This window comes from Aedes albopictus, chromosome 3, assembly GCF_035046485.1.
Source record: "Aedes albopictus strain Foshan chromosome 3, AalbF5, whole genome shotgun sequence".
NCBI classification, from domain to species: Eukaryota; Metazoa; Arthropoda; class Insecta; order Diptera; family Culicidae; genus Aedes; species Aedes albopictus.
In genome coordinates this window covers 298,080,390-298,094,904 of record NC_085138.1, presented here as the reverse complement: position 1 = coordinate 298,094,904, position 14,515 = coordinate 298,080,390, and the positions used below count along the sequence as shown (strand labels likewise).

The window sequence follows — 14,515 nt, the reverse complement described above, 5'->3', positions numbered from 1 at the left end:
TGGTAAACTTTAGTTTAACATAGCATTTCTTGTTTCAGGAGAGCGACCGCATCAATGTACCGAATGCACAATGAAGTAAGTAACTTGATAACGCAAGGACCGTTGTAATGCCGGAACAAACAAATTTTTATTCACTTTTAACGCAAAACTTCAAAATTTCAAATCTAATGGTCCAATGCTTTTTACATTTCTCGCGTTTAGGATCATACAGGCGTATCTACAATGATCGATTTCTCTTCGTCGATTTTCTCTTCTTATTATTCCGGAAAATACAACCAATATTCAGATGATCTCTCTGTGTATTTCGGTGAAGGACGATTAGGACTAGCGTCTAAAACAACAAAAACAATCAAAACTGATTTGCAGGCCAAGTTATTAGCCGAAGAAAATATCGATTAAGAGAAATCGATCATTGTAGATACGCCCGTATGATACTGAGCGCGAGATTTTACATTTACAAACTGAAGCAAGGAGAAATTTTTCAGTTCCATCATTTCCTGTGAAAATTTTTATCTCTGAGCATAAACCTTTACTAATGCTGCTTAGACTATCCCCACCAGTGCTTAGTAAGTCGGTGAGTAGTAGTGGAGTGCAAATCGATTTCATTTCTGATACCCACCCGTTTTCGCACTATGCGTACACATCATCGTTGGTAAAATACCACCTCATCTCCCCACCAGTTGTTGGTAGTAGTACTTCATATCTTCAACAAAATACAGAGAAGCAATAAATGACAACATCATTATTTTCCTCATATTCATATTCAATTGTACGAAAGTTCTAGAATGTTGATAATTAATTCCTCAAGTGTTTTGCTTATTTTTTTTAATCCCTGAGGAATTTTCTTGAGAATTCTTTGATGGAATTCCTGGAGGAATCCTTGAAGGATCCCTGAAGTAACGCTTCGAAGAATCTATGATAGAACTCCTTGAAGACACACACAATACGCGACGCGACACAAGACAACACTTATCGTTCTTACAATCGTCAAGAAAAGATTTAAAAAATTACCTTTTGTCGACCGGTTTCGGGCGAGATCTAGCCCATCTTCAGGACAATGTCCGACTGACTGCGTTGTGTTCGTACGTTGTTCGTATACGTCCAAAAGAAGAGAAATTTACTCTATCGTCAAGCCTGCCAGGTCGAAGAGACACGATGCGATGGGAGGATCATCCTCATTCATCAATTGCTTTTTCGACCCTGTGATGAACATGGACTTCCCATGCATTTGGTGCCCAAAAGCAAGCCGCCTTCCATTCTATGGCTCACCGGCTTTACAATATACCGTTGGACAGCGTAGAATTCAAAGAGGAACAAAATCGAATTTACGGTGCAGCCGAGGTCAATGGATACAACAGAACTTTCGTAGATAAAATTCTACAAAAACACAAACGCAAAAAACACCGTCAAAACATAACAACGCTGGAGCCAATCCCGGCGGAATTTCGGAAGGAATTGCCAAAGGAACTCCGGTAGGAATTCCCAGGGGTATTCCGAAAGGAATTCCTGGATGAATCTTCGAGGACATTCTTGGAAGAATCCCCGAGGGAATCCCAGAGAGAATTCCGGAAGGAATCTCCGAAGGAATTCCGGGAGAAATATCCGGAAAAAACCGGAAGGGATCCCCTTAGGAATTCCAAGAAGAATCCATGAGGGAATTCCTCGAAGGAATTCCTTGAGCATGTTCCGACGGAATTCCTGACTAAATTTCAAGAAAAATCCTTCAATGTTCTTCAGGAGGAACCCCAGACGAAACTCCTAACGGACGGATCTCTGTAGGTACTTCTGGAAGGTTCCCTGGTGAATTGTATAGAAAATATCTGAGGGAACTCCTGTAAGATTCTCCGAAGGCACTCCTATTGTAATCCAAGAATGAACTCCTAAAAGGTACCCTGAAAAAGTTCGTGGATGAATCTCAAGGAACACCTGCAGAAATTTGCCAAGCGATTTCTGGAGAAATCCCTGAAGGAATTACTGAAGAATTTTGGAGTGTCTTTTGGAGAAGCACTACGAGTATTTGGAGAAGCGGACAAGTGTTGATTGTAACCATGCAGTCAGCAAATTAGCTGATACTTTTTTAATTGAATGTCACCTATTTTTATTCTACTCGGGGCTTGCAATACTGCATTACCGAAGCCATTTGCCGGCTCCCGGTAAAATTTCAAAAAAGTTATATGAGTATTCAGGTATAGAGATTCACCGATCTTCGGTTTGATCCGACAATCGTATCTTGCGGCATTAAATTTTATCTTGAATATGTGCCCATTTGGGACAAACGCAATCTTAAATGCATGAGAGAACAACAGTTATAAAAATTATCAACGATAATCACTTTTTTATATTTTACTTGTAGAAAGCTGTCTTGTTTTTGTTTATTATTCTATTAAAATCGCGAAGAAAAAGTGATTCAAACCGCGATAGCAACGGTTGGGTATGGTTGCCAAATATATGAACCCACTGTGCACCGGACATGAAGGTTGTCATTTTCAAACCGATTTGGCAACGATTGGTGGGGTTCGTGCGTTATGAAGGAGGTTGCCAATTTGGGTTTACTCACGCATTGGTGGGCATCGTCTTTAGTAGCTGAAATTTGTTCTGATCGTAAAAATATTATGAAATCCTAATTTAATTGCCATTGGTAAGGTTGCACAACAAGTTCTATATGTTTCCTACATATCACACAAAAAACCGAGCAAAAACACCTTATATGTACCGTCAGTGTACCAGTGGCCGCTCATGACCCAATAGCCGCTCACTGTTGCAAAAATCAAGTTTTCACGCATAAATACCCCCTTTTCGTGGCTGATATTCTTGGACAATATAAATTAAATGAGAGCAAAGCCATTTTATGCAATATTTACCTAATAACATAAATTTTAAAAACAAAACAGTAGAATTTTTTGAGCGGCTAGGGTATTGGTTCCCTTATTAAGCAGGTGGCTCCCATTTTCATCCTACGAAAAACAAAGGATTGAAGCACTGTTTGTTTTGTTTCTTATTTTTGTATTTTTTGTTAGAAGTGAGCACCCATGATAACAAAAAGAACGGAATCAATCGGTGCCGTAATCGCTTGTTTTCGTATAGGATGAAATTGGGAGCATGAGATTACTGATGGCACACAAACCCTATTGGACCCAAAAAAGCTGTATGAAATTTTATGTGTTCCAATAACCGCTCACGCAAAAAAAAAATACGTGAAAATTGTAAAAACTGTCGATTTTATTACACAGTGTATTCAATCACTATTATACACTCCCGCAAATAATTGTAAAAACATAAGAGTTGCAAAAATAATTCACTTTTCCGCAAAAGTCTATTTAAAAGATGGCATACATTTGTCCGTGAGCGGAATTAGGACCCCTTTGGTCTCAGACAAATTGTAATAAAATCATATTTTTATGAAAAGTTCTACATAAGGCTTGCTTTGTATCTGATTGTACTTAGATTAAACTAACTTAAAATGCAAAAACATTACAAATTGGCTTCCCAGTCATTTAACAGATGATGTTTTTCTGCAAAACTGGCCTTAGATGAGCGGAATCTGGTACCCTGATGGTAGGTATTTCTCATAAAATAATTATTTGAAGTCTCTATCAAACTATCCTATAAATAACTAGCTGACCCGACGGGGCTAGCCACGTTAGCTAGGGAAAGATGGTTTTTAAAGTTCCAGTTACACTTTTTCACATAAACGTATATAGTAGAAAGGAGAGTTCCAGAGATTTCTACAATGTTCAGCTATTTCTGTAAAATTCTTTCTCCAAAATGCTTCTCTCTTGAACGTTTACTAATCTCCAGAAAGTTCTCGAAATTTAATGAATTTTGATGTTCCAGAACTGTTTAGAAGATTTATTTCATATTTTTCATGAACGCTCACGAACTCCCCGAACATTCTCGGCATTAAAAAATATGTTCCAGGAAATTCCAGAAGGTTCGTTTTCTAATTCTTTCTGCTGCTTTTAATGTTTCAGCAGCTTCTTGAAAGGCTGGCCTGATCTAGAACATACCCTGTTACGAACGCGAAGCGTGAGGTACATTTGAATCCACACAATTCGGAACGAATTCCTTTCCAACCATTTCCTACAACTAACCAAGCGAGCCGCATCATAAAACCCCAATCAAATTCGAACAATCATGACCTACCACAATATAATAGGGCCCGCGATTATAAACGTAGAGCAGAGCGGCAATGTTTATCAGCATAACGAAGCAAAAGCTATGCGGCTGAGGGACTCGACTGACTTTGAGCAGCATGATAAAATAAACAATCTGAAGCGACACCCGATGGAAACCATACCAATAGCCTAGCAGATCGGCAGCATTCTAAATGTAATCAAAATCCATCATTGAACTTGATCTTGAAAATTAGGCCAGCTGAGCATCGGGATCGTGCAAAATATGAATGGTAGATCTAATTCTGTACAAATACAATCAAATCTGGAGCTCGATTTGAATAGGTCGTATGTGCTTTTGTCGATATAAAATTCGATCAGTTTATTTTAGTCATTGTAGCAATATGGCAGATATTTTGCAAACTTTTAATGATGGAACAGAAAGCCTGTTTTGTGAGGATTCTGCTGTATGTATCAACTTTGCTCAATTTCAACGGTTTTCGCTATAATAAGCGAATTTAACTGATCGGTTTTTTAATCGACAAAAGCACATACGACCTATTCAAATCGAGCTCCAGAAATCATGTAGCTAGAGAGATTGCTCAAATTCAGGAAAATTCTCTCTTCGGAGAAGAAAATATTTCTCCTGTGAAAACACGAAAAAACCATGTACCCGCGAAAGATAATTCTAGAAATCTGGCCACTCATATATTCATGTTAAAACACGTACTGAAAGTGTAAATGTGTAGATCGTAACGAGAGCCGCTATTTCATCATCCTTTCAGGAAAGATCATGTGTAATTTTTGGTAGGCCCTGCGGCTATAAAAGAGGAAGATCAATAAAGACGACAGTCAGTTTTGTTTTTGGACTCCACACTGGATACCTCCCGGATAAGTATTTTGCTACTCGAATTCCTTTGATCCTGAACTTACACTTGCGAAGCTTAAATTATTCTGATCACTTGATTGGATAATTCAATCCTTCTAAAGTGTTGATATTTAGAATCGTGGAAGTCTATATCATTGGATCGGTCGAACTTTTTCTCACTCTGGTAAGCCAATGTTCCGAATGCGAGAAACGTTGGCATGAGTCTAGAAAAGGCCAGTTTGATTTTGATCCAAGTGTGGAGGCCAGTGTCTTAATTTATCAAATTACAGTCATCCCAGCCGACGCCCAGAGGCTCTTGCGTCTTAGATTTGTTTTTGTTTTGATTATCGCCTCGACAACCCCTGCGCCACTCTCTGAAGTTCAAGCGATGAAAAATTCATTACCTCGCTGGCTGCTGAATTTTTACCACGGACTGATATTCAAAGTCAGCATATTCAACTTCAATTGATATTTTCTGGTTTAAGCACGATTTAAAAGCAAAAAGTGCTGCTGGTGCATACTATTCACTTAAAGAAAGCATAATTACTAGAATTAGGGCAACATATCCACATTTGCGTGCCTTAAATAGCCTAAAATCACAAAAAGTCATTTCCAAATTAAAAAAATCATATTCATATTCACCGCGCTCGGACTGAAGATCAAAACAGAACTTCAGCTACAGTTGATTACACTACGAGGCGTCGCTCTCATTGTCTTGCTTTCTCTTTGTCATGTTCATTCTCTGTGTCATGTTGGTGGGAGACTGCATTCGTTTATTTGTGTGCGTTTTCGCACTGATTGAACATCATTGGGCTGATTTTTTTAGGCACTGGTAGAGGCACTTATTTCTCACTCTGGTACGCCAAGGTTCCGAATGCGAGTAACGTTGGCATGAGTCTAGAAAGGCCTAAGTGCTCTACACACGATTTTAGACGAGTCCCAAATCATTGAATCTATCGAACTTTTTCTCACTCTGGTAAGCTAGGGTTCCGAATGCGAGAACGTTGGCATGAGTCTAGAAAAGGCCAGTTCGATTTAGATTCAAGTGTGAAGGCATTTATTTCTCACTCTGGTACGCCAAGGTTCCGAATGCGAGTAACGTTGGCATGAGTCTAGAAAGGCCTAAATCCTATCACACACGATTTGGACGTTCGATTTTAACTATTCTCCTTCTTGAACCTCCTATCCTGAGTGAGTAGTATCGGTGTTCGAAAGTAACGCGTTCCGTCTAGTCTGTTGGTTGGCACGCACGGAATGTAATACCGTATCCCTTCGCAACGGTACCGTGAAACGATTGTGGGTTTCGTAATCCTGATCATCGTCGATTCATCATCGCGATAGCTGTGGACAGGAGTGCTGCTGGATTCAGTAAGTATTTGGTCTAGTCCCACCGCAAGAGGAACACCACACCCCGATCGTGCTGCCAATTGGAAGATTGCGCCCAGGTGCCAACGCTAACATACCCGTAGATTATTATTCTTCTTTTTTAAACATTCAATAATCTTCAGAAAGTTCTCGAAACTTTATGTAATTTGATGTTCCAGAACATTCCAAAAGGTTTTTTATTCTTTCTTGAACGATTATTAACTTCCAGAAAGTTTTCGAAATTTTTTTTTTTTTTTCATAGTGATTACGGCGGTAGCAACACTGTGCTTATGTTCTACACCGCACCCTTTCCCTACATTTGCTTCTAGGAGCCTCTATTTTTGTTTCAACACACAGAAGTACGTAGGCGTGCGTGGCCCAAGTCGACACTGTTTTGGCCTGCGTTGAACAAAAATAGTTTTAATAAAAGTTTCCCCTTTTTTTTTCTTTTTGTCAATTGGTTTTTTTGTAGTATGGTCTATGTATTTAGTTAGGTTCTTGTCAATTTGTCAGTTTTTCGAAGTAGATCTCCAAGGTAATAGTCAATTAAGTCATTCTGATCTGTTCTATCATAGCTTTAGTCTTTGCTTTATTGAGGTTTAGTTTTATTGGAAATATGTTGAATGTCATTATTAAAAAGAGACGTCTGGAACTGTGTCCTGCTGCTAGTTGTTCCGTCATGCACATACATCATGTCTTAATAATGCCTAGGAGATTAACGAAAACACGTGTGTTCGCGGTCAGATGTCCATTGCGTAGAAAGTCAAGGAAAATAGGTTTCTTTATCGTCAGTTGTTATGTAAGCCTCACTTGAAGCACTTCCCGTGAGAACCCTGTCATCTGTACACCAACTAATCCCTATCTTCGTACTCAGCTAAATAATGTACTGTCAACCGGCGAAAAGCTTACGGGTAAATATTAAAAAAATCATTTTCATTTTGCAGCATTTGGTGGGACAATGAGAGCGCAAGTCAGTCCAAAGCCGATGATAAGGAGGGGTAATGGCTGAATAGTCTTTGCTGACCACATAAACGCCATGGGATAGGAAAAGGGTATTTTGGTGAGGGATTAGGGTGTTGGTACAGACTTGACAATATCAATGCTATTCAGATGCAAAATAATTTTAAGGCTCAATAGTGAATCGCATACCTTCCAAAACCAAAAAAAAACAATAATCCTCAAAATGCCAAGCAAGTTATAGAAAGAAAAAAACGCCCGATTGTTTATTTTGTCAATTATAACAAACGGAAACTTCCAACTTTACCGACTCACCAGTCACCCGGAAAAAATGTTCCTTCAGTTCTGGAAAATATATTATCCCCAATTAAGCCCTTAATCGAATTGTCCGCGTGGTCTTGTAGTACTCCTGCTAGGTAAGAACCAGTCATTGCCATACATATTAAATGCTAGACATGACCCCATGGATAGCATTTGCATATGTAAAAGCTTTGCTGATGTGACTTTCCTATTAGGCAATTCTCTCATCTCATGTTTGTCTACAAAACCTTGTCAAGCTTAGAAAATTGAAGCTAATAAACAATACATTACAAGGTTCGAATTCCCATAGAATGAGATCATTCATTCGCACTACAACACCATAGGAGATAATGAATTGAAAGATAATGATATATAAAGAATTGCGGCCGAATCCGGCCCGCAAGGACATTTTTGCGGCCCGCGGCACGAATGAGTTATAAAATTTGGCCTTGAAAGGCCAATATTTTTGAGTATTTTTTTTCTTTTTCAAGTGAATTGTAATTAAAACTAATTGGATATTTTAGTGCGTATTTATGAATGTATAAATACTTAGTTTAATTTACAGATTGTGAGGAATCATCAGATAATGGTAATCTGAAAGTTGCTGTAAACTTTTGAGAACCCTTTGATAAGTGTAGAATTAGCTATAAGTTAAAATACACATTAAAAAAAAAAACAAAAAAAAAAAACCTTTGACACTGTAAAAAAATCAAACGAATCCGAATTTAATTCTACGAGAATTTGAAGATTCTATTTGTCGTAGTATCCAGTGTGGGATCCTACTTTATGAATGCCAACCAAACACGCTGGACGTGCAGTATGCCAGCGTGGTGTGCCTAGCGTAACATCCTAGGAGGGTTTATACTGAAATGATCTCCAAAATTGTACAAGAATGTATTCAGTAAGCACTGAAATTCCATTAGATACCGAAAAGTTTGAAATTCCATTAGAGGAATTCCACGGAGTCATGTCAGTCGATCCTGAGCGACCATTTCAAAAATATCTGAAACTTTGCACAGTTTTTCAATTTCATATAAATCGCCATTTTTTGATATTAAACCTTCATATTCACTCACGACTAACTTTTCAAAAGGGTGTATGCGAAAATAGTTCTAAAATATTCTAAAAGCTGTACAGCAAAAACGGATTGTTCGATTGTTATAAATTTTTCAGCAAAGTTAGATAACTAAATGATGATTCCTTAGAAAATATACACTGTAAAAAATTTCTTTTTCTACTTTGAAAAAATGATATTTGTCACAAAAACTCAAATATCTCAAAACCCTATCTTTTTACCAACTTCAATTTTTTAGGGGAAATGGCCCATTATATCAGCTATCTACCATAAAATTTTGGTGATGATAAACTGATAAACAAAAAAGTTATGACATTTCAAACATTTCACAATTTTTACATTTAGTAACAAAAAAAAATTTTTTTTCTGTGTAAATTATTTCGAGAATTATATTTTGATGCTGATTTTATTGTAAAGGCTACCGCCTGAATTAAACAAGTTGTTTTCATGATACTTTAGTTTGATTATTCGTAATTACTATAGTATCTATTTGAAACTTAGACGCGATCCAGTGTTGTGATCAAAAATATTGAGATTGTCATACTTTTTATTGTACGTGACTGGTGAAAAAATCCCTTGATAGTGTTGAAAAGCTGTTGATTATAAGAAAAATGGAATTGAATTTATTTTTAAGACAAAAGCTGTATAATAAAAGTTTTTTTATACGCGTATATACACCGCCCAATAAGGGGGGGGGGCGGTACAGTTGATCGTGGTGGAGAGTGGCAGTGACCACATCAAAGCGCCGCATTGGCCGCGACAAGCGCCGATGTTGACAGCGACGAAGGGCGCCGGTGGTGGAGACCGCCGAGAAGGGTGGCGTCGGCCGCGGTGAGGTTTGACGACGATGGGTGGTGACCAACGTGGCAGTGGTGTGCTCTAGCTTGAAACGTAGTTAGCCGTCGTGAAGAGCAGCACCATGAGGCTTCGGCCTCGATGACGAGCGGCGGTGGTAGCATAGGGGCTGTCCATAAACCACGTGGTCATGAGGGGGGGGGGGGGGGGTTCGGCCAATGACCATTTTGTATGGACGAAAAAAAAATTTTGTATGGACTAATGACCACGCGGGGGGGGGGGGGGGGGGGTGTATTGAAAAGTCCAAAAAAAATGACCACGTGGTTTATGGACAGCCCCATATGAAAACGGCGGGGGCCGCCGTGAAGCACAGTGGTGGCCGCAACGAGAATCGTCGACAAAGGGTTCTGGCCACCGGTGGGTTGGTCGTGGCTTGGATCGGCGTTGGTCGCCGCAAAGGGCAGCACAGCGCGGCTTCGGCCGCGATAATGGGCGATAATGGCGACTGATGAAAACTGCAGTGGCCGAACCGCGGATCAGCGACGAAAAATCTTGGTCACCGTCCACGCCGCGAGTTTTAGAGACGCGTGGTCCTGACCGGATAATTTAGAAAAACCGATCTTCGCAAATCGACGCGGAGAACGATCCGACCTCTCGGTCTAATGAACACCGACTGCCTCCTGTTCTTGATGCTCATCGTGCTCCTCCGCTCATTGCTCTTCATCCGCTTCGAAAACAAAACGCGAAGCTCTACCCGAGGATAGCTTCGGTATAACGCCCAAAATGCCCAAAACGCGACTTTTGCTCACACCGCATTTAAACTGAACGTTAAAATAAGTTTCGCGAGCTTTGTTACCGTTGAAGACGGTAACATTCCTCCTCTGCTCGGGTAAAAAAAAAGAAGACTTTGAAGAAGAATTCTTTTTTTTTTGTGTTCAAAGAAATCATCAACCTCGCAAATAACATAGCTATTCTCTGTTCTGAGTGGCCAAAATCATTCTTTTCTAGGTTTATATATAACAGCGCATTCCGAGTATAGATTACTAGTTGGTCAAAATTTCCAAGTCTGGATAACACCATTCTAGAATACTGGATATCTTCGGTGGAGCCTGTGTTGTAACTGATTATTTTGAAGTGTTCCACAACATTACATTTGTCTGCATTTCACATGGACGAAAAGGCATCGGAAGAGCTGACTACTCTGGTTGAAATGATGATTGAAACTGATATCTTCGGCGTCAACGAGACACTGAAGTATCGCCGGAAAAGAACCGACAACGAACTGATCGTTTCGATATCGGGGATATTCTCTCGCCATCTGATAAGATTAATGAGATCAAAATTCCATGCATAGGTGAACATCTCACTTAATTTTACCATTGGCTCATGATCCCGGAGCGAACAATAACGATCAACTCTATGCTCTTTTAACTTCGCATTGAGTCCGAGAGAGCGAAAAGCAAGTACTCATACTTGGAGTACTTGAGCATCGTACGATGCAATGAGAAATGAATCATTTCGACATCTCACTTCTCATTTAGCCTTGATATGTGTTGGTCCAGGGACCGCGCGCGGTAGTTTTGACTTTGGAGTAAAGGTGTTCCGTTTCATGGACGTCTCCACGGATTCACCTGTAATAATCTACAGCTTCCAAATGCGACAACTCTGTTTATCTGCTCTCAATAGCTAAGCTATGGGCCAAAGTGTCGATTCGCACAGCTAGCGTTTGAATTTTGCAATTATTAGTTCCCTATTTGCGGTCAATTATAGCTTTCTGCGTGATGAGCCTATTGTCAAAGGTCATCGAAAGGTCGTTTCCCGAAATTGTGGATAACAGACACTCTTTCTTTTAAGGAATTGGGTTATCTTATATACTATTTATTTTGGAAATTTAGCTATTTATGGTTTAATCTACAGAAACATCGTGCAAAAAAATATATCAGAAAAACATACTAATACAATCTTTTAAATACGAAAATATAAATTATATACGAATAAACTTTCTTCGTTATTCTCGAATTTCGTTCGAAACTGGAAAAGATAGAATCAGTTTTACTTAACACTTTGCGTTCAGTCACAACAAAATGCGAAAAAAAAACGGCATGCAATTTAAGACGGACAATTTTGTATCTCCGAACTGATAAAGATTAGCTTCTCTCACGAAGAAGATAATTAAGCACAGAATTTCTACACATAATCTATTGGAATAATGAACTAACGAAGATTTTTATCGAAATAAAGTTTTTAGAGGAAAGTAATAACAAAAAAACCACTAGCAAGCTTTCTTATCGGCATTCCGACACAATTGAAAAGTTGTTGAACAGTTTTCAAAAACAAAAATCCAAAACAAATCAAAACATCTGAAAAAATATACTCAAACACCGATCATCCATATTCGCTAACTCGCCGGTGAAAATAATACCGGTTTCACTCGTTTTGAGCTGTCAACACACAAACCTCAGCTAAAAGAAAGATCGCCACGGCCCAGAAAAGAGAATGTATTGATATTCTTTGAACTTGCCGGAAAAGAGAGGATCAATTTCGACGGCTTTGCTGCTCGAAAACTCCCCCAACGCTTTTCAAGAAAAGATATCCGAGAATATCTTTTCCTCCTAGGAACCTAAACTATTCCTTCTTTTTTTCGTTGGGCGCCAATGAAACCACTTATGACCCTGGGAGCTCCTGCTGGCCCTGAAGGAGCCAGCCTAAACCCCAAGCAGCTGGTCTTAGCCGCGGCCGCTTCCGGGGTGGGCACACAAGGCCTCTTTTGCTCCCAGGTCCCAGGGCGTTTGACGGAGGGAGAGCTTTCGGAAGGAAACAATACTTGAAACAATACACAGCAAAGGAAATACATTTACATACCTTTTCTTTTATTGTGCGACTACGGTGTGAGCAGATGGCGTATAGCGTGGATGAAACATTAGTCTACGTCGTGCTGAGGGGGGGGGTCTTGCTAGCCGGTCGTTCACCCCTGAAGAAACACCGCCCAATAAGGGGGGGGGGGCGGTACAGTTGATCGTGGTGGAGAGTGGCAGTGACCACATCAAAGCGCCGCATTGGCCGCGACAAGCGCCGATGTTGACAGCGACGAAGGGCGCCGGTGGTGGAGACCGCCGAGAAGGGTGGCGTCGGCCGCGGTGAGGTTTGACGACGATGGGTGGTGACCAACGTGGCAGTGGTGTGCTCTAGCTTGAAACGTAGTTAGCCGTCGTGAAGAGCAGCACCATGAGGCTTCGGCCTCGATGACGAGCGGCGGTGGTAGCATATGAAAACGGCGGGGGCCGCCGTGAAGCGCAGTGGTGGCCGCAACGAGAATCGTCGACAAAGGGTTCTGGCCACCGGTGGGTTGGTCGTGGCTTGGATCGGCGTTGGTCGCCGCAAAGGGCAGCACAGCGCGGCTTCGGCCGCGATAATGGGCGATAATGGCGACTGATGAAAACTGCAGTGGCCGAACCGCGGATCAGCGACGAAAAATCTTGGTCACCGTCCACGCCGCGAGTTTTAGAGACGCGTGGTCCTGACCGGATAATTTAGAAAAACCGATCTTCGCAAATCGACGCGGAGAACGATCCGACCTCTCGGTCTAATGAACACCGACTGCCTCCTGTTCTTGATGCTCATCGTGCTCCTCCGCTCATTGCTCTTCATCCGCTTCGAAAACAAAACGCGAAGCTCTACCCGAGGATAGCTTCGGTATAACGCCCAAAATGCCCAAAACGCGACTTTTGCTCACACCGCATTTAAACTGAACGTTAAAATAAGTTTCGCGAGCTTTGTTACCGTTGAAGACGGTAACATTCCTCCTCTGCTCGGGTAAAAAAAAAGAAGACTTTGAAGAAGAATTCTTTTTTTTTTGTGTTCAAAGAAATCATCAACCTCGCAAATAACATAGCTATTCTCTGTTCTGAGTGGCCAAAATCATTCTTTTCTAGGTTTATATATAACAGCGCATTCCGAGTATAGATTACTAGTTGGTCAAAATTTCCAAGTCTGGATAACACCATTCTAGAATACTGGATATCTTCGGTGGAGCCTGTGTTGTAACTGATTATTTTGAAGTGTTCCACAACATTACATTTGTCTGCATTTCACATGGACGAAAAGGCATCGGAAGAGCTGACTACTCTGGTTGAAATGATGATTGAAACTGATATCTTCGGCGTCAACGAGACACTGAAGTATCGCCGGAAAAGAACCGACAACGAACTGATCGTTTCGATATCGGGGATATTCTCTCGCCATCTGATAAGATTAATGAGATCAAAATTCCATGCATAGGTGAACATCTCACTTAATTTTACCATTGGCTCATGATCCCGGAGCGAACAATAACGATCAACTCTATGCTCTTTTAACTTCGCATTGAGTCCGAGAGAGCGAAAAGCAAGTACTCATACTTGGAGTACTTGAGCATCGTACGATGCAATGAGAAATGAATCATTTCGACATCTCACTTCTCATTTAGCCTTGATATGTGTTGGTCCAGGGACCGCGCGCGGTAGTTTTGACTTTGGAGTAAAGGTGTTCCGTTTCATGGACGTCTCCACGGATTCACCTGTAATAATCTACAGCTTCCAAATGCGACAACTCTGTTTATCTGCTCTCAATAGCTAAGCTATGGGCCAAAGTGTCGATTCGCACAGCTAGCGTTTGAATTTTGCAATTATTAGTTCCCTATTTGCGGTCAATTATAGGTTTCTGCGTGATGAGCCTATTGTCAAAGGTCATCGAAAGGTCGTTTCCCGAAATTGTGGATAACAGACACTCTTTCTTTTAAGGAATTGGGTTATCTTATATACTATTTATTTTGGAAATTTAGCTATTTATGGTTTAATCTACAGAAACATCGTGCAAAAAATTATATCAGAAAAACATACTAATACAATCTTTTAAATACGAAAATATAAATTATATACGAATAAACTTTCTTCGTTATTCTCGAATTTCGTTCGAAACTGGAAAAGATAGAATCAGTTTTACTTAACACTTTGCGTTCAGTCACAACAAAATGCGAAAAAAAAACGGCATGCAATTTAAGACGGA

The 14,515-nt window shown here is 40.3% G+C and overlaps 1 protein-coding gene across 1 annotated transcript in view; it reads left to right on the top strand.

Annotated features, from left to right (window-relative positions):
- Window positions 1-14,515, top strand: part of LOC109414795 (uncharacterized) — a 47,309-nt gene that overhangs the window by 23,683 nt on the left and 9,111 nt on the right. The window contains exon 6 of the mRNA XM_062857982.1: window positions 39-75. Within this exon, the coding sequence (XP_062713966.1) occupies window positions 39-75 (37 nt within the window). The remainder of the gene's footprint in view (window positions 1-38; window positions 76-14,515) is intronic.